Source organism: Thunnus albacares, chromosome 7 (genome assembly GCF_914725855.1).
Source record: "Thunnus albacares chromosome 7, fThuAlb1.1, whole genome shotgun sequence".
Classification (NCBI taxonomy): Eukaryota; Metazoa; Chordata; class Actinopteri; order Scombriformes; family Scombridae; genus Thunnus; species Thunnus albacares.
In genome coordinates this window covers 30241919-30268267 of record NC_058112.1, presented here as the reverse complement: position 1 = coordinate 30268267, position 26349 = coordinate 30241919, and the positions used below count along the sequence as shown (strand labels likewise).

General features: G+C 39.0%; 2 protein-coding genes across 3 annotated transcripts in view; both read left to right on the top strand.

Moving 5' to 3' along the window:
* The window catches only part of tdrd12 (tudor domain containing 12), a 45310-nt gene extending 36044 nt beyond the window's left edge, over positions 1-9266 (top strand). For both annotated transcript variants that reach the window (XR_006404034.1, XR_006404033.1), the window contains exon 39: positions 9253-9266. The gene's annotated coding sequence lies outside the window, so the exon portion shown is untranslated. The remainder of the gene's footprint in view (positions 1-9252) is intronic.
* Positions 1-26349, top strand: part of ankrd27 (ankyrin repeat domain 27 (VPS9 domain)) — a 41022-nt gene that overhangs the window by 4919 nt on the left and 9754 nt on the right. The window contains exons 2-17 of the mRNA XM_044355528.1: positions 3522-3644; positions 7767-7877; positions 8638-8946; positions 9740-9799; positions 10992-11045; positions 12719-12784; positions 13389-13465; positions 15424-15545; positions 18432-18510; positions 20630-20762; positions 20903-20995; positions 21868-21989; positions 22883-22965; positions 23147-23262; positions 23560-23652; positions 24482-24679. Of these exons, the coding sequence (XP_044211463.1) occupies positions 3543-3644; positions 7767-7877; positions 8638-8946; positions 9740-9799; positions 10992-11045; positions 12719-12784; positions 13389-13465; positions 15424-15545; positions 18432-18510; positions 20630-20762; positions 20903-20995; positions 21868-21989; positions 22883-22965; positions 23147-23262; positions 23560-23652; positions 24482-24679 (1818 nt within the window). The 5' untranslated portion in view covers positions 3522-3542. The remainder of the gene's footprint in view (positions 1-3521; positions 3645-7766; positions 7878-8637; positions 8947-9739; positions 9800-10991; positions 11046-12718; positions 12785-13388; positions 13466-15423; positions 15546-18431; positions 18511-20629; positions 20763-20902; positions 20996-21867; positions 21990-22882; positions 22966-23146; positions 23263-23559; positions 23653-24481; positions 24680-26349) is intronic.

Genomic DNA, 26349 nt, shown 5'->3' with positions numbered 1-26349 from the left:
ACTTATCAGCGTCAGACAGGTCACTGGATAAAGTGTAAATTTGTCTTTTTTTTCCTCGTAGGACAGATTAAGTTGCTGCTCCATCTTGCAGTTGATTACTGCTGATACTGTAGGAGATGATATGAGCTGTCGTATTGGATCACATTAGATTGCGCCTGCAGGTGTTCCTAATAAAGTGCTCGTTGAGTGGATGTTTTAGTCTTTACTGTTATTCAGTTTTAGTTAAGCCACTTGAGGCTTCAGTAGTGTTACTTTACAGTGTGATCATGTTACTGATGGAGGCAGAAATCTGTTTACTAGATTATGTTTTTAGATTCTTTTGTACACACACACTGACTGAATGATGACCGAGATAAAGTGGCTCTGTCTTCAAATGAAAGCATAAAATTATGATTGTAAAAGTGGTACATTATGTTCATCTTCAGTTTTACTGTCATTAATATCGTCCCACCCCCTCCACACACACACACACACACACACACACACACACACACACACACACACACACAGAGGAAACTTGACACAGTTATAAACAACCTTTTTGACGCTACGTTCTGCTGAAACGACCTTTAAGCGAGAAGCTTGTGGTTGTGGTGGGATTATTAGACTGACCTGGTGCTGCATAAGTAGTGATAAATAAAAGCTTGAACCAATAAAATATGAACACATTTTTAAGGGTGATGTTAAATGTTGTCATGTGAAGTGAACACTGCAGACATTGGAGATATTATCAAAGAAAGTATCTGGGCTCAGTGATATCGTCATGTGTTCATACAAGAGCGGCTTGACAAAAATCTTCACGCTTTCGGACCGAAGGAACTTTTTTGTAGTTCTAAAAACTGTTGGAGGATCCATCCTCCTTTTATTGTGTCTGCACTGCAGGAACTGGGAACGATGGTAGTTCTTGGAACGCCATTTTAAGTGACTTTTTTTAGCTTCTACTTCAGGGCAGCTTCTCTCTCAGTCCAAGAGGAACCTTGAGTGATGTAAGTGTACCGTCTGGCTTACGTCTCTTCAGCGGTCCTATTGTTGGTGCCAATGCAAACAGCAAAAAAAAAGTCCTTGAATGTATGTAGTTGTCGGAGGAGTTCCCCAGTGGATCTGAAAGTGCCAAATGAGAATTCATGGTTAACAGTTTTCATATTAAAATAAATTCTCAACTCTAAAACTCAGTCTTTGTAAAGCCCCGTCGTCAGCGTGTTTTTGAATGTACTCTATTAATAAATCATCCAGTGATATTTTAAATACTAGTGAAACATGCTTTATTAGCCACGCTAGTGATGTGGCTGAAAGTTAGTTTAGTTCAGTTCAGTTTATTAAACCTTTAGAAGTGTCCATGGCAATTGTCAGACAAACAAAACAACAACAAAAGACATTACAGTTAAATAGAGCTGCAACAATTAGTGGATTAATCGATTATTTGCCGACTATTAAATTAATTTGAGGATGTCACCTTGGGCTTTGGGAAACAGTGACCGACATTAGGGGTGCAACTCATGATTATTTTCATTATCGATTAATGTGTTGATTATTTTCTTGATTATAGTCATTTGGTCCAAAAAATGCCAGAAAATAGTTAGATAGGAAATGTTGATCTTTGTTTCCCAAAACCAAAGGTAACGTCTTCAAATGTCTCATTTTGTCCTGACCAGCAGTCCACAACCCAAAGATATTCAGTTTCCTGTCATAGACGACTAAAGAAACCAGAAAATATTCACAAAGAAAAGCTCCAAACATTTAATCCATCACCAAAATAGTTGATTAATTGTTTAGTTGTTACTATTAAATGAATCAACTAATCGTTGCAGCTCTACACAGCTGTCAGTGTTTGTTTGTGGGAAGCCGGTGAGGGATCGTGTCCACGTTGTTGCATCAGTGACCCCTACTGGTCGGTCGGAACATCTGCAGAGTTTGCGGCAACTGCAGTTCTGAAAGAATCCTCAGAAAATGATAAAACATAAAAGAACCTCCTCAAAGAAGATTCAGGAAAGTGTCTGAAAGAGACTTTTGTCTGGTAGCCTGAACATAATATTTGATTTATTAATAATATTTCCCATCATGTACTTGGCCTTTGTCTCTGAAATATTTTAGGGTTTAATTTGGAAACATGCTGGAATCATGAGATCTGTCTCGGAGCTTTGTTTTCTGTTCTCTCTTCAAACATCTATAATCGGCCGTAACTCAGTTCTTGACAAAGCTCCAGTATTTCCACATGCTTTTGTTTTGAAACTCAGCAGTCACTGTCATCACTGGTCTATTACTATCTATTTCATTAATATCTATTTATAGTTTAAACTGTTGATTTTGGTGCTTCTTTCTCATGTTCTTGAATTCTTCTTTCCTCTTATTAAAACTGTCTTTCAATAACCAAAAACCCATGAAGCTCCAACGATGTATACTTGAGTACGGTTATCCAAGTCTTTCTTCATAGCTGCTCTGTAGCAACAATCAACAACAAAGAAAGATGAACAATTAGCCGCACATGCTATGGATTCATGCTAGAAACGCCAGCGGTCGGCGTATACCTAAAACCACCAACAGGTGAAATTTAGCCGTGCACCTGGCTGCCACATTTCTAACACTAAAGATGTCATCTGTCACTGTATTAAGACATTGTCTTCACGAAGGAATGTTTGAAGTTACGAAATGAGTTTGTTTAATCATCACCTGTGTTTTGGTCCTGTTGGGGTATTTTAAGTTGTCTAAATCAGTCTAATATGACACTGATATTAGAAGAAAATATTTGCATATTTGGATGGTGTGATGATATTATAAAGCAACATTCATCACATAATGAGGTAACTCATGTTATTTAAATGACCAAAGTAGTCTAAATACCCCACATGGACAATAAGGAGCCTTAATATTAACAATAAACAACCACCACGCTTATAGGCAACCAAATCGACATGACAAAGTCAAGCACACAATTTCACCTAATCAATTATTAATTTAGGCATTTCAACGATGTGTAAATAAGAGAAAATCACCAAGAAATGTGAGGTAACCATGAAAGCTTTTGTCTTTTGTCATAACGCAAATATGTATTTTTCTCTTTTGGTTCCATTCATGAAAACAGAGTAAAGCAACAGACAAATAGCTTATAAACAATAAACAGTAACATGGCAGAACAAAAATTAATGAATAATCAATGAACTATAAATAGATCATCTTCATATGAACACATCTGATTATACGCGTCCCTCAAACACACTTTGTTTGTAAAGTTTCACCAAAATGTGCTGAAAGAACTTTTCATGCACTAAAAACCTTGTTGAGATTTAAAAAGTTCATGTTGTAACTCTGATTTTAGTTCAAACTAACTGTGGTTTGTTCAAATTTCACCAGAATAACTCAATAACATCTTTTATAAGTGTTCATGTAATCGCATAAATGAGAAACTGGTTTTGAAAATTGATCACAGACACAGTTATCATTGATTTAACTTCGTCTCCATCACAGCATCTGAATCTCCTCTTCCTCTTCCTCTTCCTCCTCCTCCTCCTCCTCCTCCACCACAGGATCCAGACTCCCAGCTCCTTATGGCTGTATATGATGAGAACATCCTGAAGAATCCTTTCTACTTGGCGTTAGAGAAGCAGAGACCGGACCTCTGCAGCCGAGTGGCAGAGCTCCACGGCATCGTGAGTCATGACCTTTAAGTTGAAATTCACCTCTTTAAAACTGTGTGTTTGTCAGAAGTATAACAAGAAAAATACCAAAAGAGCAGGGATTTAGGAAACATGGATGTTGTTAAAAAAAAAGAATGACTTGAAGCTTTGTTTTTCTTGCATAAATAAGGTTTTGTTCTTTTCATGAGGTCTCTGTGTTACCACATAATGATAACATAACAAAAAAAACCCCCACTGTGTCCAAATGTTGAATGTCATACATCATCTATCAACCAGTTTCAAGTCCCTGTAAGCAGATTTTCTGGTTCAAAGTAGGATTTTTCATGCAGGACTTTTACTTGTAATGCAGTACTTTCACATCGATGTATTGATACCTCAATAAAGGATCTCAGTACTTCTTCCACCACTGAAAAGACCACAAATATAACAACAAGTCTGTTTCCCCTTCTAGCAAAACTCAGCAGCTGATTTCACAGATCACTTCCTCCTCCTCTCTGGTTGAAGGCATTTTGAATCAGTAAAATAATCTGCTGTATTTATTGTTTAGAATTAAACAAAACTACTACTGGACTTAAAGGCACTGTGGAGGAAAACTGCCTTTCCGTGAGGAGTTAGCAAGAAGGCTAATCTGTGGTATAGCATTGTGGGTTTTCTGTGTAAAATGATTAAAGGCCGCCATTTTTAGTGTGAGAAAAAGGTGGATAAGTCACACTTGTATTATCACCAAAGTGTCAAGGTCACTTATGAACTCAGAAATAATGACCAGATGGTTGAACATAAGTAACAATGAGGAGGAGACTAGAAACTAAGCTCCACAATATGAGGTTTTATGATGTTGCATCAGGTTTTTCTTCGTCCCGGGATAGAGGCCTCGGTTTGCGCTGTATCTCTTTATGCACAGTAAATCTATTCACATTGAACTTTACCAGCTTCCAGTGTATTTTTTTGAGTTTTTCTCTTATAAGTTTTGAGTTTAATACTAAGTCGTGGGTGACCTGAAGATTTATTGGCCCATTTGAAGATTTTTCCACAACACCAGCAGCAGCTCCCTGGTTGATTCTCTACAGTTGTGCTGCGGATTCTCTCGGTTAAACCAGTCACAGCTCAGTTAAATGTGCGTCAGACGTAAACAGCCTCTTTACCAGAAATCCCTGAAGTGCCCACCAGTCTGTATCAGACCCATTAACCAGTGTGATGAGTAGGAGTCATAGGCGACTGGTTTCCGCTTCATTTTCAAAGTGAAACTAAATGTTTAATGTCCTAATAGCAGATCAAGCTGTCAGTTCAGCGCTCTGTGTGTGTGTGTTTTTTTTGTGGTTTTAACACTCTCTTAGCTGCGTTCCTCTCTGAGCCCACACGTCTACACTCACTGCACTTGTCAGTTTATATTTAATCATAGAAGGTGACAGAATTGGTCTGAGCATTAGATGAATATTTGTTGAGGTAAAGCTGGGGTGATCGATTAATGAGTTTTCTCTGTTTCTTCTGTTTCAGTTACCCTTTCGGACTGATTCTGGTTTATAAAAGTTATTGATATATAATCCATCACAGACAACATTTAACTTCATGGTATCACACAATGATAACGGTGCATTCAAGGCTGCTCAGACATGTGAGACCTCTGTCTAAAAGGCATTGCTTTGAAGAGCTGTGCTGTTTAAAGATGCTCTCCACACATGTTTTAAGACGTACAAATACTGTCCGTTATTTTCTCGATTAATCGATTAGTCGTTTGGTCTATCAGATGTCAGATGTCTGGTTTTATCTGATCAAAGCTCAAAGTAAACTTTACTGTCATCCAAGACCAGAGAAGTGAGACGTGCACAGTAGAACGAAACTGTGTTTACTCCTAGTTCAGTGTGCAAAATAAAAACAGATAAAAACATAAAAACAGACTTCATACATGTCAAGTAGCAGCAGTTATAGTGCAAACGTTCTATCCATAGAGTTTATACTGTATATGTGAAGACGTCTTCAGATGTCTTAATGTTGTTAGATCAACAGTCCAAAACACAAAGATATTCAGATGTTAAGTTTACTATCATGCACGACGCATAAAAGCTTCACACTTGAGAAGCTGCAACCAGTAAATGTTTCCTTAAAAAAATGACCAATGATTAATCGATTATCAAAATAGTTGCCAATTAATTTTCTGTTGATCAACTTATTGATTAAATGACTGATTGTCGCAGCTCTAAACCAACTGAGTGTGTGTGTGTGTGTGTGTGTGTGTGTGTGTGTGTGTGTGTGTGTGTGTGTGTGTGTGTATGGAGGTGGTTAAAGGGAGTTCATGAGGGGTTTAGCTTTTCAAAATAGGATATTCAGTTTACCATCATGAGTGACACATAAAAGCATCAAATCATCTCATTTGAGAAGCTGAAACCAGCAAACGTTTGTTTTTCCTTTTAGAAAATGCCTATTCGATGGTCAAAATAGTTGCAGATTAATTAATGTAGATCAACTAACTGATTACTAGTACAAATAATGATTAGTTGCTGCCCTCCTAATTTTAAAACACTATACAATGCTTTGCTGCAAAAAAGTAATGAATTACATTTACTCTTTGAACATTTTAAAAACAGCATTTTACTCAAAGGGCTTGGGGGAAGAACCTCTGACAGGGTTTAGCTTTTCAAAATAAGATATTCAGTTTACCATCATGAGTGACAGATGAAAGCATCAAATCATCTCATTTGAGAAGCTGAAACAAGCAAACGTTTGTTTTTCCTTTTAGAAAATGCCTAAAGCGATTATTCGATTATCAAAATAGTTGCAGATTAATTAATGTAGATCAACTAACTGATTACTAGTACAAATAGTGTTCATTTACTTCACTGTAAAGTCCGTTCTCAGTGTTTGTGGGTGAAATCAAACATAAAGCGCCGGCCCCTTCAGTAGCCAATCAGTATAACGTTTTGACTTGTATTCCAATATTCAGTAATTCGTCTTCAATAAACTCACACATCCAATAAAGGCCAGAGATCCAATCTGGTTTATTAACATCCATATTCAGATAAATCACACTTCGGGAAAACTTGGAAATATACAACCTGTCCTCATTCATGATATTATACATTGTTTTATGTGTTATTATGTGTTCCTTTTTTATTCCGCTCTTAAGCTTAGAGAACTTGCTTCTAATGTTTGTTACTGGAATAATAATAATTCAAGTAACAATGAACAGAAGTATTATAATAATACAAGTCTCAGCCATGTGTAATAATATGCACATAACAATAAGCTTAATTCTAATATTTAACTTTCAACAGGTGAAAACAGTCTTCTGGTGTCAAACATGCATCACTCTGCACAGTTCAAGTCAAGTAACAATAAGCAAAACACATTTTTTTTAAGTTGAAGAAGGACTTTAAAGACTCCAGTCCGCGGCAAAGTGCAACTCTCTCACTGCAACAGTGAAAAAATCAATATATGAAACGATCTAAACGAGTCAATAATCGTCCTATAAAACATGTTTAAGCTTGCCAAGACGCTTGAAAGTTCAGCAGATGAGAATCAGATGTTTTGGATGGTTTCCAGCAGCGGCTCTGACTCACTACTGGAAACTCAGATGATCCGCTCGCAGTCAAAACATCAGCAGAACACAGGAAAATACATCTAACTGGATTACAGCTGCTAATACGTGTTTCACAGCAGCAGACTGCTGACCTGGAAAATCAGTTATACAAGACAGTGTTCAAACACTACACACTGCGCGAAATGTCAGGGTTTCACTATGGAATAAAATTAGGGTCAACACAGCTATATAAACAGTATTTTAGTCACTTTTCTTTTCTTCTTCGTTTGTGTCACTGCTCATTACATCTCTATCAGTATTTCTCTCTAACTGCAGCGATTAGTTCAGTGATTAGTCCTGCTAGCATCAGCATCCGTCTGTTTCCTCTGCTGTCAGCATGTTTAAAAACCAGAACGCTTCTTTTATCTGATGTTTCTGTCGTTCCTGGTCTGGACAGAATCAAAACTGATTCCAGCCGCAGAAAGAATTTGCGGCCCAGTGTGACTGGAAACAGTCATGAGTTATAGACTGGATTTAGTTTTGTATAAACTGTTTGATCTTTAACACTGAGTGATGATTAAAAATGTAAAACTAATAATATCTTTGTTCCCTTGTTGCAGGTTCTGGTGCCTTGTTGTGGAAGTTTAACCGTCAGCAGCTTCTCAGACTCTCAGTTCGACAGTTATGTCCTGCAGCCTGAGGGGGACGGATACCGGACTGTGGATGGAAAGGTTCGTCTCACTTTGTAAAGATCAATGACGTCAGAATCATCTTAAAACTAACAACTAACCAACTAATATACCAGAGTCCAGTCTGACACACATAATACTGGATACGGACTGATTTGAAAACAAGCTGCAGACATTTGATTTGTCACAGCAGGAAAAAAAAGCACAGGTGGAACTAATAACATTATTGATTAATGTCGCTGAATCGGCACATGACAGCGGTGTATGAGGTCAAGACGGCAAGAGACCTGGACCTGTCACAGCTAAACACAATGCCATATATAATGCCACAGAGCAGATCTTCAGTGTCTCTTCTGGTTCCAACATCTAGAGTCAAACACCAACACGAAGGTGAAGGAGCCTTTACTGTCAGAGCTCCTAAACTCTGGAACGACTGGTCTGATGAGATCAGAGTGATTCAATTACATTTTTATGGTTTTAACTTAGTTTTAACTGTCTGCATTTTATGTTTTTATGTGTTTTTTTGTAAAGCACTTTGAATAAACACTTTACCTAAATAAAGATTAGTATTATTAGATTAAGGGGAGAAGATGGTTTTTGGATAGTTTAAAGTCTAGATTGAAGTAAGAGGTTCCTATTGGCTCAACTCTTAAACCTGAATTAAAGTCATGCAGCTCTTAATAGCTTTTGGCTTTCATTTAAATAATCTTCAGTTACTTTATTCTACTTTTAAGTATCTTAAGGTTTTATATGATGATGGGCCTCCGTTGCTTTAATGTTGCGCTGCTGTCGTGTGTTGCAGGAGGTCAGGATCCAGGACAGGCAGGTCCTGCTGGGATCCGGTTCCCCGGCCTCTGTGTCAGTCCCCATCCTGTTTGAGGAAACGTTCTACAACGACCAGGAGCAGAGCTACAGCATCCTGTGCATCTCCCGGCCCGTCGAGGTGGACCCGAGTCCGGCCGAGCTCAGCCCGCCGCCCCCTTACTGTCTGAAGAGCCTGGAGGATGTCAGGGAGTTCCTGGGCCGTCACGCCCAGAAACTGGACAAGTTCATCCACGGTTTCTGTCAGGCCTTCAAGGAGCAGGAGAGGAAGGGACTCCGACACCACATAGTAGGACAAACTCTACGTCTTCCTCACTTCTGTTGTTGTTCTCGTTCCTTCCTCTTTATTATTTTTCCAACTTCTTGCTACCTGTTGTCTTTGAACTTCTTCTTCCTCTGCTTCTTTTTCATCTTTCCTTCTGCCTTTTCCTTCCATTTCCTCACCTCTTGTCACCAGTCAGGTGTCCATATGAACAGTGAAAGAGGTTTTCCTCGCTGTAATCATTCCTCCTGTTCATACTGGATATTAAAAGATCCTTCAAATGTGCTTTCAATGGAAGTGATGGAGGCCAAAATCCACAGTGTGTCCACACAGTCATTTAAAAGTTGATGTGAAGCTTATATGAGACTTCAGCAGTCTGAGTCTCAGTTCAGCACCCTCTTTGTGTTTCCTCAGTCAGTGTTTCCCTGTTGAGCTGCAGGTGGAAGTATAGTAACAAAAAGAGGAACTTTGGCACTAAAAAGACTGTAACGTTGAAAGATATCTACTTGATTTGACTCATTTGGACGCTGAAGCCTCATATTAGCTTCAGATAAACTTTTAAATACATTTTTGTCCTCCATCACTTCCATTGTAAGTGCATTATGAAGGGATCTTCTAACGGTCAGTATGAACAGGAGGAATGATTACAGCAAGAAAAACAAGTTTCAATGTTCATTTAGGCTCCTGACAGACTTGAAAAACTGTGAACCCGTCCTTTAAGGGTGTATTTTTCCTTTTTAATAGAAGATGAACAGTTTTGGTGATTGATCAGTTAGCTTCCCTGCAGCACTGACCACTCGTCTGTTCTCTCTCCTCTCAGGACTCAGTGAACGGTCTCTACACTAAATGTCTTCAGTGTCTGCTGAGAGACTCTCGCCTGGTGAGTAGAAACCGACCTGCAGGTTCAGCTTCGGTCGAGATCTATGCAGATATTGGAAGGTGTTGGGTGAGAAGTTGAGCTGTAGATTCAGAGCAGGATTTCCTCAAGCGGTTTGCCCAGTTGTTATGGAATTGAAGACGTCCAAGTATAATATTTTTCTGAGCGCTCTAAAGACTTAATGTCCATGTTGGCTTTAAAAGTTTCCAAAGTCAAGAATAAACTTTAAATCTCAGCCTTTAAGCTAACGTGGACAAAGAGTCATTAAAGAGCTCAGATGCCCTTTAACGCAGCGCTTAGATGATCCTCGTCTACTTGTAAAATCTGGAAATCTTAAACAACTAGAGCTGCAAAAATCAGTCGATCAATCTAAAAATTTTTGAAGTAAAAAATCCAATAATTCTCTTGTTTAAGATTCTCAGATGTGAAAATGTGCGTGTATTTGTCTTAATATTATAGTTGATTGAATATTTTGAGGTTTGGGATTTTTTGGTCGGACAAAACAAGACATTTGATGACATCACTTTGGGCTCTAGGTGTATTTTTCTGATTTTATATGGGCTAAAAAGTAAATTGAGAAAAATTGTCAGATTAATTGATTATGAAAATAATTGTTAGTTGCAGCCCTACAGACAAGTATGTTGTATTTACCAGGTATTTATGTTAATAACATGAAGTGGACTAATGAGAAAGAGCCGCCGGAAACCAGATGTTCTGCTGCCTGAACATATTCTTCATCCCTGGACGTTACAGATAAAAGGAAGTTATATGATTTTATGGCCAGTTGTGCATCATGTGCTGCAGTTAAACATCGCATTGTCCCACTTTACCACTGATATACTTTTGTTGACCATTTGAAGACAAATTATTGGTGTTAAACCTGGAAATTCTTGGTGCTCAAATGCATCTTAAGTTTCTGTCTCATTTGTGGACGAGGGGGAAAGCCCCCCCCCCCCCCCCCACCTCTCCACCCCCCCAAAGATCCACAGGGACACAAACTGTATGTTGATCAGTGAAGACACCACATGACACCAGAGACGTCAAGTTTAATAAGATAAGCAGCAGCCCCTCTCCTCTCTCTGCTCAATTTTCTGCCTGATCACAGAAGTCGGGGCGAGTTGCGTCACATCCTCTGCGGTGACTAATCCATTTCTCTGCATTAACTGATTCTGATGAGTATTTTGTTTTTCTACAGAAACTTCTGGCGAAGCAGGAGCTTCAGATGACTCTCCTCAAACAGGCAGTGGAGGTAACTTTACTCAGTGTTCATGGGTTTAAGTTAACAGGTTTGTTTCTGAGACACATTTAAAACGGATGAAAATGAAGCTCATGACTTGGATTTGAATTGAAGGTCAGCAACCAGCCTCCGTTTCTTATAATTATAAACACTAAAAGAAAGAAAACTACATTTTGAAGGCAGGAACAGGAGCGTAGGAGCCCATGCAGCACATACACAAACATATCCGATCATACACCCATGAACGCAGCCTTTAATCCGCTCAGTCCCGGACCAGGAAGTCTCTATTTGTACTACAACATTTTAGTTTTCAGATATTTGATGTGAGTAGTTGTATTCAAGGTTTATGAGGGATTAAATAAACGCAGACTGTTGGTTCATCTACCAACAATCCAATCACAAAAGGCAGAAAAACAGAAAGGTGTAAAACATCATAACAGAACAGTAATCTTTTGATATTTTCTGTCTGACTAACAGCAACTACGTCCAACAACAGCATCATAAATAATAAATAACAAAAAATTCAACAACAAAGCCTTAATCATAGTAACTTTTACTCTACTTGTAAACTTTCAATCCCAGCTGAACACCATTTAAACCATGAAGCTAACAAGCAGCCAGCGGATACTGCAGCGATCACCTGTGCTCTCAAAAAACTTAACACTCAAAAAAATATTTTTTAGCACTTTTACGTTCAGCCTCCTTTTTCACCGTCTGCGTGGCGTCTTATGTCGTTCATATGCTGAAATATTTCCTTTCAAAGTCACAGCTAGAGCGTCTTTTAGCTTCCGTATTGTGACGTACAGTTACGAGAGGCGATTACATCAAATCGGAGCGCTGAAACGTGGGCTTTGCTTCGTGAATACGGAGCCGCAGGGAGAAACTGGACTCCACACACACACACACACACACACACACACACACACACACACACACACACACACACACACACACACACACACACTTCCCTCAACCGTGCGGTTTGATCAGAAGGAGCACGAGGGGGGAAATAAATGAATTAGAGCTCAACCGCAGTGTTTAGGAAATGAAAACAAACTGATAGAACACACGAGTGCTCACGTGTAGTTTTTTTTTTTTTTTTTATGATGCGTGTTAGTTTAGTTGTTTTGTTTGAAGATGAGTCATCAAAAATCTGAAAACCTTTTTACAGGAAGAGAGAAAAGAAGGATTTTGATGTAAAAAAAATGATCAAAATGAGTTTTTTGGACGTATAATTGTCATATGAGAAATGAACAACTAACAGGATTAAAATGTGTTTTTTTATTTCACTCTTTAAATTTATTTAGAAAAGAATAATTTAACAATTAGTCGATAGTTAGATTTTTTTTCAAGCAAAAATACAAAATTTGATGTTTTCGTTTGGTTTCTCAGATGTGAGGATTTACTGATTTACTTTGTCTTAATATTATTTAAAAAAAAAAAACATTTGTTGACATTTTTCATTGTTTTCTGTTTTATAAAGCAGGTGATTAATTAATCAATCCAGAAAAATGATTGTCATATTAACTGTTAATGAAACTATTAATGAGTTTCAGTCTTTGTTTAGTGACTCTGTTAAATCAAACATGCAAACATATTTCACATAACTGATGCTGGATTGTGTCTGACTGTTGCTTTGCTTTCTCACAAAAGTTCTTCTTCTTCTTCTTCTTCTTTTTTTCCAGATGTATGTTCATCATGGTATCCATGATTTAATCTTTAACTTCGTGGGAACGCTTGAAGCCAGCCAGGTAGGTCTGAGACGTCTCGCTCCTCAAACACACTGAAAACACTGAAATGTGTCTTTAACAAGTGCTGAGTATGAGGTGTTGCAGGTGTTGAAATGATTGCTCCACAAGCAGATAGCAGTTATATTCACTGCATTTCTGGCTCAGTTTAGTGTTTTGATATCTGTTCTCGTTCCTGTGGATAACTGGCAAAATGTAGATCGCAAAATATCAACGATCAAGAGCTTCTTTGCAGATCAGCAATTTTGCAGAAACATACAGCAGAAATCCACCATAGAAGAAGAAGGAGAAGCAAACACTGTCTGCAATGCAGCTACAAGAGGTTTAGTTTAAATCTAACAGAACACAGTCAGACCTCAGAGCTTGAACGCATTAAGTTGGCTGACAGACAGGCTGCAGAACATCAGAGCACAAAGGAGATCAGAGATTATCTATAAATCTTATTTCTTTCTTTCCGTCTCTTTGATCCCGCTGACACGCAAACATCCCCGTTAGTGAATCAAAGCTGCAGTTAAATTTGATGTCGATGTGTAATGACAGTAATGTGATCAGACCTCATGTCTTCATTTCTCTCGCGTGTGTTTGTGCTGCTCATCATCATCGACAGGACGCTGCGTTCAACAAAACCACGAGGAGCCTGCAGGACCTGCAGCAGAAAGAACTGGGAGTCAAACCGGAGTTCAGGTCAGTTCAACTTGTCATAGCTGCTGTTTTTAAGAAAATACTTCATCTGTTTGGCTGGAGACAACCGGACACATCTTCTGTTTAGAGCTGATTAGTCGTTAAATCGATTTATTGCCAACTATTAAATTAATCGCCAACTATTTTGATAATAGATTTATCATTTTTAGTAATTTTTGATGAAAAAAACGTCCAAATTCTCTGATTCCAGCTTCTCAAATGTGAATATATTCTGGTTTCTTTAGTCCTCTGTGACAGTAAACTATATCTTTGAGTTGTGGACAAAACAAGGACGTTAGGTTCTGGGAAACAGTGATCGATATTTATGTCCAATCGATTAATGAAGGAAAATAACCGACAGATCAATCAATAATGAAATGTTTCAGTTACACTGATTGGCTGTTATGAAGGCTAAAAGGTCAAAGTTATTGATAGTTAATCCATCACAGACAACGTTTAAGTCGCTTTAGTGTTTTTGTTATCATTGCGTGGTGCATTCAGGAACACTCAGACATCCGAGGTCAAAACGACATCGCTTTGATGAGCTGTGCAGCGGACAAACAACAAGCAAACATGGATGTCATGAAGGATCATGTGAATTTGATTTATTTTATTAAAAATGTTTTCCTCAAATTACATTTATTTGGCAAACGCTTTGGTCCTAATCAACTTATACAGTGTAATTGCAACAATAGTGATAGTGCTTTCAGAGTCTCATCTCTGATTTCAGAATGACCTTTAACACACCGTCAGGGAGACTTTTTAATGCAGTTAAATGATCATATGATAATGTTACATTGACAAAAAGATAAGAACAAAAAAAACATTGTTAGAGATTATCTACCTAGAGCTAATTTCAATCTCTAAAGGTTAATTTTCATATAAATAAAGTATCAAATATATAAACTGGATTTTATGCCGATATTTCCAACTCATTGTGGCCGATTGCTGATGCCGATATATGCACATATTTTTGCCAGCTGGCGGAGGAGACTATTATGCATGCAAGCATAGATTATAGCTGCAGCATTACCGGAGGGAAGCACAGCCAGCTAGCCTCTGCTAGCCTCCCAGCTAACGTTAGCCCCGGCTCTCCATGTGGAGCACCGAGCCCCGGTTTGTTATTCGGGTTAAAGTGGGAAGAAGCAGCGGGTCTGACGGGCAGCTTGAGTGAAGTGGAGACTGCGGAGGGAGCAGCAGGACCGTCAGGGTGTAATAGTCCATCAAGGGAAGCACAGTCAGGCGGCGGAGGAGATGGCGACATATCAGCCTCTCATAATCGGCAGAATTCACCGATGCCGATATTTCATTTTAGAGCTTTTATCAGCCAATACCGATGACGTGCCGATAATATCGTGCATCCCTAAAATAAACAGGAACCAACCGCTGCCTTCAACACAGAAAATCAATGGAACTGATGGGATGATTTGGCAAATATTATAAAGTGTTAGAACAACAAACCCATGTAATGAATTTAAATGTGAATCCAGAACAGAGATGTATCAAGCTGCATCCTGTCTGCCACTTTATATTGTCTTTTGTTCTCATTCTCATTCATAACGTTGATCAGTTTTCTCCCTTATATCATATAAATAAAATGTCCCTTCTGATCCTTGCAGACAACCTGTACATTAGTATTTTCTTAAAACCTGAGTACCTGCAATGTTGAAAAGTCTTAAAAAAAACAAAAAAAACCCTTTGAATATATTAAATAGTGACAAAAATGTGATAAAAACGTCACTAAATGTATGTATTTCATAAATAATTGTTGGCCTTTTTGTCCCTACTGGTTTTTCATCATTCTTTGAGTGTTATGACCATGAAAAAGGTATAAAATTTTTATTTTTTGTGGTGTTAAAAAGGTCATCTGTTGCAGAAACCCTGATTAAAGTTAATTTACATGATGTAACATTGTGCTGATGAATGTTTGAAGCTGAGCTGTAACCATTGTGTTTCTGTAGTATTAACTTGTCTCGGGCCAAAAGAGAGCTGAGTCAGCTCAACCAGCAGACCTCCCCCCTCCTCAAACTGCTCTGCCTGCGTAGAGTCGCCCTGACCGCCACCCAGACCCCCCGACGCACAGGTGAGCACTGTGTGTGTGTGTGTTTGTGTTTGTGTGTGTGTGTGTGTGTGTGTGTGTGTGTGTGTAACTCCATGTGAATCTCTGTCTAATGAACTGAATTAGTAAAACTGAATGAATCTGAAGACTTAAACTTCTCTTGACAGTTTTTGCACCTTGAGAGCAGAGGAGGAGTCACACACTTCACCTCCTCCACAATTCAAATGTACAGTTTAATGTTTATGGACATGAGTCACATTTTCATACTTCTTCCTCAGCCCTGTTTTGAGGAAGTGGTGACTTCTACCGAACAGTCACCGCAGCTGTCGGGTATGAAGATACGTTGGCACATAGTTTATGTGTTCAGCTCTGACAGAACAGCTGTTTTTCTGTGGAAAATCAACACAAACACTTTTGTTTTATGTGAGGCTTTACTCCTGCGTGTTGATAATTGTATCAACTACTCGTTGTCGGGACACTTTTTGCAGCAGCCTGCTTTTGTGCTGTCGTGCAGCTGCAGGTCAGGTGAGGACAGGCTCGATACTGGAGTCTGATTGGCCAACAGCAGCAGTGTTGTGAAGTGGAAGAAGGAGCTCTCCACTCTGAAAAATCCTTCTTTTAATCATCTCCTCAATATTTCTTAAAGCAGTCATAATCAATAACTAATCTAAGAACTGTCAGTGTGTAATGTGTTGGTCGTAGCTTGTAGGGATGAACCTACAGAGAGTTATCAGCGACTCTGCTCTGTTTCAGCTCATTGTTTATCTGTCCGGCTGCAACTTCTACTGTTTTGATTCACTCTCAGCGCTCTCATAGCGTCGTTTTCAGAGAAAAAGCTGTAAAAAGCTGCTGTACACTACCTGCTCAGCACCAAACGGCAAACAGACACAGTTAGCTGTCGACTAGCTGGTGAACATAGTGGAGCATTTAGCAGCTAAAGAGCCAGATATTTCCCTCAGGAGTTGGTGGAGAACAAAAACAGAGCTAAAAGAGAGTGAATATTGGACAGAAACATGACTCCACATGAATGATAATGTTGCTCTGTAACAAACAACATATCAACTTAAATGTGAGGATGTGTCAGTGTTGTGTTCACTACTAGTTTCTGATGAAAACTAGTGGACAAAGAATCTGCAGGTTTAACACAGAAGCAGTGCTGTAGGTTCATATTATGGCCACAAGTTTTAATTCAATCAGTGTCAGTCTGTAAAACATGAAGATACCCATCAGCCTCAGCTGCTGTTGCATTGTAGAAGAAGCCGTAGATCTCTGCCACCATGACAGAAAAACTACGACAAAACTTTCTGGTTATAATGAGAAAATATCTTGAAATTTTCAGTTTTTATCAAATGAAAATAAAGAGGTTTTGTAGAAAAAACATGTTATATATTTCTCAAAATATCAAGAAAAGTATTGGAACCAAACGTAGGAATCATCACTAGTATCAAAAATGTTAAATGAAATATTTGATAATGAATAAAATAAATAAAGTCAAATTTATTTTTATAGCACATTTCATACTACAGGCGTAAACTCAATGTGCTTAAAAACAAGTAAAGATCATACATAACAAAAATATGTAATATTACATTAACATTACATATATAAAAACAACAAGAAATTAGAAGGTGAGAAGGTATTATTATTATCAAAGAAATAATAAAATAATAATAATAATAATAATAATAATACTGTTTCTAAAAAGAAGGTTTTACCCATTAACCTAACTAAAAGCTTGCAAAAAAAGATTAGTTTGCTTTTAAAGGAAGACAAACAGACCTGAGTTCATGAGTAGGACTATAATGGTAGAAGGCACCATGAGCTGATTCAGTATTTATTCTTGGTGAGGAGACCTTTATTTGATGATCTCAAGGGTCTGTCTGGTGTGTGTTCAGAAAGCATGTCAACAACGTAGGAGGGAGCTAGACTGTTCATAGCTTTAAAAACAATAAGAAGTATTTTAATATCAATTCTTTGCTTTACTGGGAGCCAGTGAAGAGAATTTAAAACAAGAGTGATGTGTTCACACCTTCTGGTTTTGGTTAATACTCTGGCTGCAGCGTTCTGAATAAGCTGCAGTTTATTAACCAGTCCAACAAAAAGAGTCTGTTACAATAGTCTAGTCGACTGTAAACGAATGCATGAACCAACTTTTCAGACCATGTCGAGAATAAACACTAAATCAGAGAAGAGGGAGCGCTTGATTCGATGCATCGGACCAGATACTTTGAATCAAACATCATCAGTGTTGTGTTTAATTCATTGTTTAAGTTAATGTATGACAGACTGTGCAGCTCTGAGTTTAACTTCAGGTCTGGATTTCATCATTCTTCATCACTTCAGCTGAGACGCATTTCATAAAAAAACATCAGAGTAAAAATATCTAACATGCTGCTTCTCTTTATCTCAGTTTTATCTGCAGTTATTGGTGCACATTCATCAGTAAGTATTCAGGGCATTTGCTTGGATTCACCTCATCAGAGAGAAAGTATGACTGTTCAAATCAGCCCGTCTGAACTCTGCGTGATCTCCTCTCGCCGCCGCGTAATCAGATCAGCGAGCAGGACAATATCCGCTCTGTCGCCCTCTAATGTGTTTGTCCAGTTTGTTTTGGAAATCCGAGCTTATTGGCCGACAAAAAAAAACCCCGCTGTTAGTCCGCGGAGTGGTACGATCCCTTCATAATAAATGTTTGTCAAGCGCTCAATTTATTCATTTGGGTCGGGACAGAGGGGGCAGTGTGTCCCGCAGCGGCAGGATGAACTGAGCAGAAAACGACTCGGTGTGTCATATTTGTGGTTTTCTTTGTTTGTGTTCACCTAACAGTGTGTGTGTGTGTGTGTGTGTGTGTGTGTCTGTGTGTCTGTGTGTCTGTGTGTCTGTGTGTCTGTGTGTCTTCTCCCCCTGCAGTCAGTATAGAGGCCGTGTGCGCGGACGACCTGCTCTCCGTCATCCTCTATCTGCTGGTGAAGACGGAAATCCCCAACTGGTGAGCACGGAGGGAGATTCACTCTTGACCTTTGACCTTATGACTCGTGGGGCTGAAAACACAGATGCTGAAAGTCATTTAAGGAGAACTTCCAGGAGCGTCGTTTAAAAAAACAAGACTGTCTCCTCGTCGTCTGTCGTGCAGTTTGAGCTGTCAGTCGTGCTTCTACGTTCACCGTCAGCCAAGATAATAATCTGATCCCAATTCTTTACATCCTACTAAATGTTGTATACAGTGTGTACTATATTATGATTACCAATGATATAATTACTGCAATGATTAGTCAATTAGTCTGCAGAAAGGTGATAAATCTGCAACTATTTTGATAATCGTTTAACCGTTTTTATCAAAAAAGCCAAATATTTCATGTTTTCAGGTTCTTAAATTTGAGTATTTGGTGCTTTTCCTCGTCTTACATGATAGTAAAGTGAATATCTTTGAGTTTTAGACAAAACAATTTAAAGAAGTCACTTTTAAACGTCTTAAAGAAATAAGAACAACAGACATTTTCAAGACAATCGATTAAGCAACAAAAATCAGCATAGTGAAAATAATCGTTAGTTGAAGCCGTATGCTATATACTTATCTTAACAGTGTACAGTTTTTGCATTTAGACAAGGAATCATCATACTGCATCATTTTGTATCAGCAGGAAACTCTGCACCGTTGTTTGCATTGTTGTGCAAAGGAAATATCACCTCGACCTCAGAGAACCACCTAAAGTTAAAGCTCACAACAACAAGACCACACGACGCTTGTTTCTGATCCGTCTCACCACCATCCACTCTTCCTTTTAAATGTTGCCCAGCCATGAACAGCTCCTCTATTTCCTTTATGCATTGCATTGTGGGAGAGAATAGTGTCCATTCAAAGCACACTCAAAAATAAAGGCTTTTTTTTTAGCTGGTTTGAGTATATTTAATTTGGTCATTTTTTTCCAGTATGAACACACTACAGACTGGAAACCTGCTTAGTATCAGTGTGTAATGTGGATTTGAGACACCGGTGATGTTTGACAGCAAAGATCATTTTATAACTGTCAATAAGGGGGATTATAGGAAGTCCAAATGAAATGAGAGGAAGGATGTTCAGGAGCGAAACATGGATACAAACTCTTTTAAAAATATATAGTTTAGGGAGAAACGTCTTCAACCTGGAATAGTTGTAGTTATTTATCAGACTGAGCTATTTTCACTAAAGGTTTATGATATCAGGTAGCTGTGACATTTAGAATTTATTCAGGGTGAAAAATTAATATTCAAAGAAAAAAAAATTAGGAGCGGAGTGTGTCAATGTGTCCGCTAGGAGCAGAAATATTCAGATGGCGTTAATCTTCTGAAACTAACCAGAGTTCATATTAATTGCGACAAGAAACACGAGTATAAACAAAAGTATTTTGACATGAAAGTTTCTGCTTTCGCATTCAATAGTTCAGTTAACGAGCTAATGAGTTAACGAGCTGACAAAACATCAGTCAACGCAGGTTTAAATATGAATTATCTAACAAACAAATCCGATAATTCAAACTGTTGCTGCCGTGTGGAGCAGAGAACTGCTGATGTCGGCTTAATCAACTAATCGTTGCTGTCGGACGATATTAAACATGATGATGATGATGATGATGATGATGAATCAAATCTCATGATCAGCAACACGAGTCTCGAGTGTGCCGTTAATCTGACAGATTAGAGCGAGATTTAATTAATGGGCTGAATGTTGTTTAACATCTTGACGGGAGCCTGTTAGTAGAATTAGCAGAGAACAAACATCATCCTGCACATCCAGTCGTCTGGATGGAGGAGTTGTTGTTGTTGTTGTTGTTTATCTGTGTATGTAGTTAGTTTAGAAAGCTGCTTTTGTTATTTTTCACAAATCTATTATTATATCTGTAGTCTGTTAGTGCAACACAAAGTGAACATTTTCATATATGAGTCATTTTTGCCAAATTTCTATTAATATAAGTTGCTCTAATTCTGTTGTTCCTCACCTACTAATGGAGAAAAATGACATTTGCTATTGGATACAGTTCTTGGAGAATAGTTTCATCTATCAGTTATACAGGCCTGTGTGACTGGTCCATGGTTGAATGTGTTTAAAGGTTTTTGTTGTTTGTCGTCAGGATGGCCAACCTGAGCTACATCAGAAACTTCTGCTTCAGCCACTCCAGTAAAGATGAGCTCAGCTACTGTCTGAGCACGTTTGAGGCTGCAGTGGAGTACATCAACCTGGGGAAGCTGCAGGACACACACTCCGTGGGTCACACACACACACACACACACACACACACACACACGAATAGGACTATTATTATGTCATCACGGTGTTGCATCTCAGCTCGGGAGTGTTTGATGGTACTGAACGTCCTCCGTGTTTTCTTCTTTTGTCCCCTCAGGGCTCAGGTGAGCTGAACGACAAGGCGTTGTTCAAAGAGAGGATGAGTCTGCTGACTCAGAGCACCGCTACGCCCATCCACTGTCTGTTCGAGGTGAGCTACAGGAAACTGAACCACCAGCATCCACCGAACACTTTCACAGTTTTTACCATACAGTTAACTCCTGGTTAATATTACAGATGTAGTTACTTACTGTTTTTCAGCAAAGTCGCTGGTCCTGTAATTTAGATCAGATCCAGAGCAATGAATCACCTAGAACTTCCTTGATAAAGACCAAATACTTCATGATTAAATAATGTTATGACGTTATACAAAAAAACGAACCATTTCAAATATCATTAATTAAAGCCATAAATAATGTTTCATCTCCATCTTTACTGCAAAGAGATCAGTCTTTTACTGCATTGTCTTTGACTGATGATCAGTTCCAACATCTTTTTAGGAGAATTATCTACAAATAAAAGATTATGAATTATTGTTTTATTCAAAAATTGCAAAGGAGTTGCAGGACTTTTTTAAACCCTGAGTAGTGTCTGCAGGCAGTCCCAACAGCTTCCAACAGGATGACAGGCCAACGTGAGGCCAAACACAGAGCAGAAAAACTCTTAAACCATCAGGATTTTGGCAGCTGGACAGTAAGAGGAGGATTTCAGTAAACATATGAAACTGAAACTGCCCCCCCAACCCCACAGCTAAAAGTCAAGTGTGATGTCATATAATGGGTGGGGTCAGCTACTTAACATAATCACTCCCAAGTTAAAAGATGAGTAATCAAAACTATTTTACATCTCACGAGAAAAGAAAAGCGAGAAATTTTGATATAAATGATTTTTTTGATTGATAATTAGCACAAGGACATCGGATTAGAATGTGGAAAATGTATTTCACTGTGTTTAAAAGAGGTGTTTGTTTCTGGGTGTGTGTGTGTGTGTGTGTGTGTGTGTGTGTGTGTGTGTGTGTTACAGCACATAGCGAATGGAAACGAGGTGGAGGTCGAACGTCTGCTGAGTGAAGGAGAGAGCGACGAGGACGTTAAGATGTGTCATCCCCTCTGCTCCTGTGACCTCTGTGACCTCCAGCTGTCTGGGTCAGCACACACACACACACATATATGTACACACACACACACACACAGGGGTATACACGGCACACACTAGGGTACACGAGAAATACAGCGCACTAATGAAGCTGCTTTGACGGGTTTATCATGTTTGTGTGTTTTAGAGGAAATGAGAAACATTCTGCAGAATCTTTTTTTTTCCAGGAAACCTTCTGGCTTCTATTTTCTTTTCTGCTCATTTTTCTACTCCACATCATTTCCCCTTTTTCTCCATTTTCTGTTGCATCAGAGCTGTGAATCAGGAACAAAAAACTTTTTGCTCTTTCACTTCCCACTTGAACATACTACCCACACACACACACACACACACACACACACACACAGGGTATTTAGTTTATGAAGTCTGTCTTAAAACAACAGTCAGGAGCCCAAATGAACAGTGAAACCTGTTTTTCTTGCTGTAATCATTCCTCTTGTTCATACTGACCATTAGAAGATCCCTTCATAATGCACTTAGAATGGAAGTGCTGTATTCACTTTTCATCAGTCCTCGTATCGGCAGAAATGTATTTAAAAGTTGATCTGAAGCTGATACTAATATAAGCTAATAATCATCTACACAGACTCACAGGGGACGAGTCAAATATTCGACATCACGCTGAGAAAACTGTGATGAGGGTGTGATTTTACAGCGTTTTCTCAAAACCTTTACAAAGACAGATCATTCGTTTCTTGTTAATAAATCCCCCCTGAGGGCTCATTTTCTGTAACTGAGATCAGCTGTGAAGTTTCCTCTTTTTTGGGTTTTCTTTTGTAGTATTTTGAGTGTCAGTGGGGGGTTTCCGTCTTTAATTTACCTGCTGAGCCGTCACCTACAGCTGTAAAGTGACTTTGGTTGTTGTTTTATTTTCCTGTTTCAGACGGTTGAACGACCCGTCCATCGTCACGCCGTTCTCCAGAGACGACAGAGGTTACACACCGCTGCACGTCGCAGCTATCTGTGGTGAGCAGCTGCTATAAACACACAGAGGGATAAAACATGAGCTGCTTTAACGACAGGATCCCTATTTATAGATGTAGAAATGACAGACCAACCTGTGTGTGTGTGTGTGTGTGTGTGTGTGTGTGTGTGTGTGTGTGTGTGTGTGTGTGTGTGTGTGTGTGTGTGTGTGTGTGTGTTTCAGGTCAGGCCCAGCTGATAGACCTGCTGGTGTGTAAAGGAGCACCGGTCAACGCCACAGACTACCACGCCCTCACACCACTACACCTGGCCTGCCAAAAGGGATACCAGGGAGTCACGGTGAACAACACACTCCTCACACACACACACACACACACACACACACACACACACACACTCGTACAGCACAACATTTTGTCAGTGTGTGTATACGAAAGAATTATGAAAATAACCTGTATGTACAGAAAAATCATTTAAAACCGAGTTATAAAACATAGAAGAAGTTCAGAAAAATGAATAAATGTTCAGGTTAATTAAGACAAAGATAAACTGAAGGCTATAATACTAGATAATACAACAATAACATGAGTAAAACTTGAATATTAATGTCTTAATTGTGTGTTTCTGTCCTTTTAGCTGCTGCTGCTGCACTACAAAGCAAACACGGACGCTCAGGACAACAACGGCAACACACCGCTGCACCTCGCCTGCATGTACGGACACGAAGACGTGAGTCAAACTCTCTTTGTTATAATCACTTTGTCAGAATAGAAAAGAATTTAGTTAATTTATTAGTAGTTGAATCAGTTTCTGGAAGTCTGAAGACTTAAAATATTTCACAAAAAAGAACCAGAGATAAAAGAAAAGGTGACCTCCAGATTTGGAACCAATTTGGATTAATCAACAAATAGAGATTTTATTGATCAGTTGTACTATTTGATTAAGAGATTAGTTGTTGAAATATTACAAATAATTTGCTTGTTGCAGATTTTCAAATGAGAGGATTTCCTGTTTTTTCTCTTTTTCACATCATCTTAAAATGAAGTATCTTTGGGGGTTTTAACTGTTTTTAACGTCGTTCTGGATCCGGTGAGATTGATGCTGCAACTAAGAATCATTTTCATAATCAATTATTTTTTCATCTAATCAATTAATCATTTGCCAACAGTCCCAAACCCAAAAATATTCAATTAACTATAATGAAGGCAGCAAATTTTCAGATTTAAGAAGTTTAAACAAGAGAATGTTTTAATTTTTATTTGAAAAATGACTTAAAATCGTTGATGATTAATTTTCAAATGATTAGTTAATCAACTAATCATTGCTACTCGAGATGTCATTATTATTGACATTCTATACACCAAAGATTCTACATATAATCAATATGTCAATCAATAATTAAATTAACTGAGCTGTGAGCCTCGGGGTCAGTTCATCTCTTCAGATGTTTTCTGGGATCAAGATGTTGTGCTGATGGCGGTCCTGCTGTGTGTGTGTGTGTGTGTGTGTGTGTGTGTGTGTGTGTGTGTGTGTGTGTGTGTGTGTGTTGGTGCGTCAGTGTGTGAAGGCTTTGGTTTACTACGACCTCCAAACGTGCCGCCTGGACCTGCAGAACGATAAAGGCGACACGGCGCTGCACATGGCGGCTCGCTGGGGATACGAGGGAATCATCCAGGTGCTGCTGGAGAACGGAGCGAGCACCGACATCGTCAACAAGAACAAAGACTCTCCTCTGCAGTGTGCGCTCAACTCCAAGGTGAGCGAAACGCACACGCAACAGACCATAATACTCCCGTAGGATTCAGACGTTTGTCCCTGAATATACTGAACTTTTCAGACGTCAGGATGCTGCTCTTAGAAACGGCAAACTTCAAAATAAATTTAGCACAGCATCATTTTGGAGTAGCAGCAGTTAAAACAACATAATATTGATTCTATTTCAGATTTACAAAATGAACATAAAGGAGAAATATCTTTATATTTACAGATGAATTTATTACTAGGGATGCACGATATTATCGGCACGTCATCGGTATCGGCCGATATAAGCTCTAAAATGAAATATCAGCATCAGCCCGAAATGAACATTTTCTGTCGATTATGAGAGGCCGATATGTCGCCTTCTCTTCCGTCACATAACTAGGCTTCCCTCCATGGACTGTTTCACTCTGACGGTCCCGGTCCTTCCTCCGCAGGCTGCACTTCACTCAGCCGCCCATCAGACCAGCTGCTTCTTCTAGCAGGGGCTAGCTGGCTGTGCTTCCCTCCACTCATGCTGTGGTTAAAGCTCCGTTAGCCTTTCAGCTAACGTTAGCCCCGGCTCTCCGTGTGGATCCAACCGGAGCACCGGCAACCAGCGTATTAGGTGCATTAGAAAGTCAGTTAACTGTCAAATATGACAAAGAAAAGCATTAAATCCTTAAATTTTAGAAGCTAAAATCAGCTCATTTTTGGCATATTTACTTAAATGAATCTGTAGATTTTCTCAATTAATCACTGAATCATTTGGACTATTAAATGTCAAAAAACAGTGAAGTAATTAAGTCTTGTTTTCAGTTTAAAAGGATATGAAACAGAGAAAAGCAGAACATGATGACAGTTTCTGCTTAAAAACCCAAAAACTTTCTGTATTTTTTTTTTTTTCAATCAACAAATAGACGAATCCAGATGTTTTCATAGTGGGAGCTCGGCCTCTCCGGGGGGGTCTAAACAGTTTCAAGAAAGCCTCAGTGAATTGAAGTGAAAAAATATTACATTAATCAAAAGGAGATCACATAGAAGAGCAGTTCTAGAGGAGGAATTTTACTGGTTTTACCACTTTCTTTAAGTTAGAAACTAATAAATGTATTTGATGTAGTCTGAAGTATGTCTAACAGCAATATCTCGGCTCAACTGTTGATGGGATCAAATAACATAATCATGATCCCAAAGGCATCCAGGAATCGAGTAAGCCAGTAAACTAAGGGGGGGTGAGAGGCGCCTTTTTCCAAGCTTTGTCTGAGTGGAGGCCCGCAGTCTCAGACTCGGATTAATCACTTTGTTGTTGCAGCTTTCCAGCAGCGCAGCAGTCGGACTCTCATACTGTCACCGTCAGTCTTTGAAGCCGTTTGCTGCGTCTCATCATGAGCAGTAAAGTTTGTAAAATGTGGAAACTGAGTGACATTAAAGAAAAGAAAACAGAAATCAAAGCGACGTCTGCTCCGTCTCAACAGACATTGTTTTCATGTTTCAGAGCTCTGTAGTTAATCTCATAAGCTGCTGTTGTTTCCAGGAACAGAAAGTGTCGGAGCGGTCGTGGGAACAGAGCTGCCTGATCCTCTTACGCAGGATTCATCCCTGCACAGACCAGGATGGTCCGGATCTGACCTCAGATCAGTTGAAATGATTGTAACAGATGCTGAAACATCCTCTCTCCTCCAGCAGCCT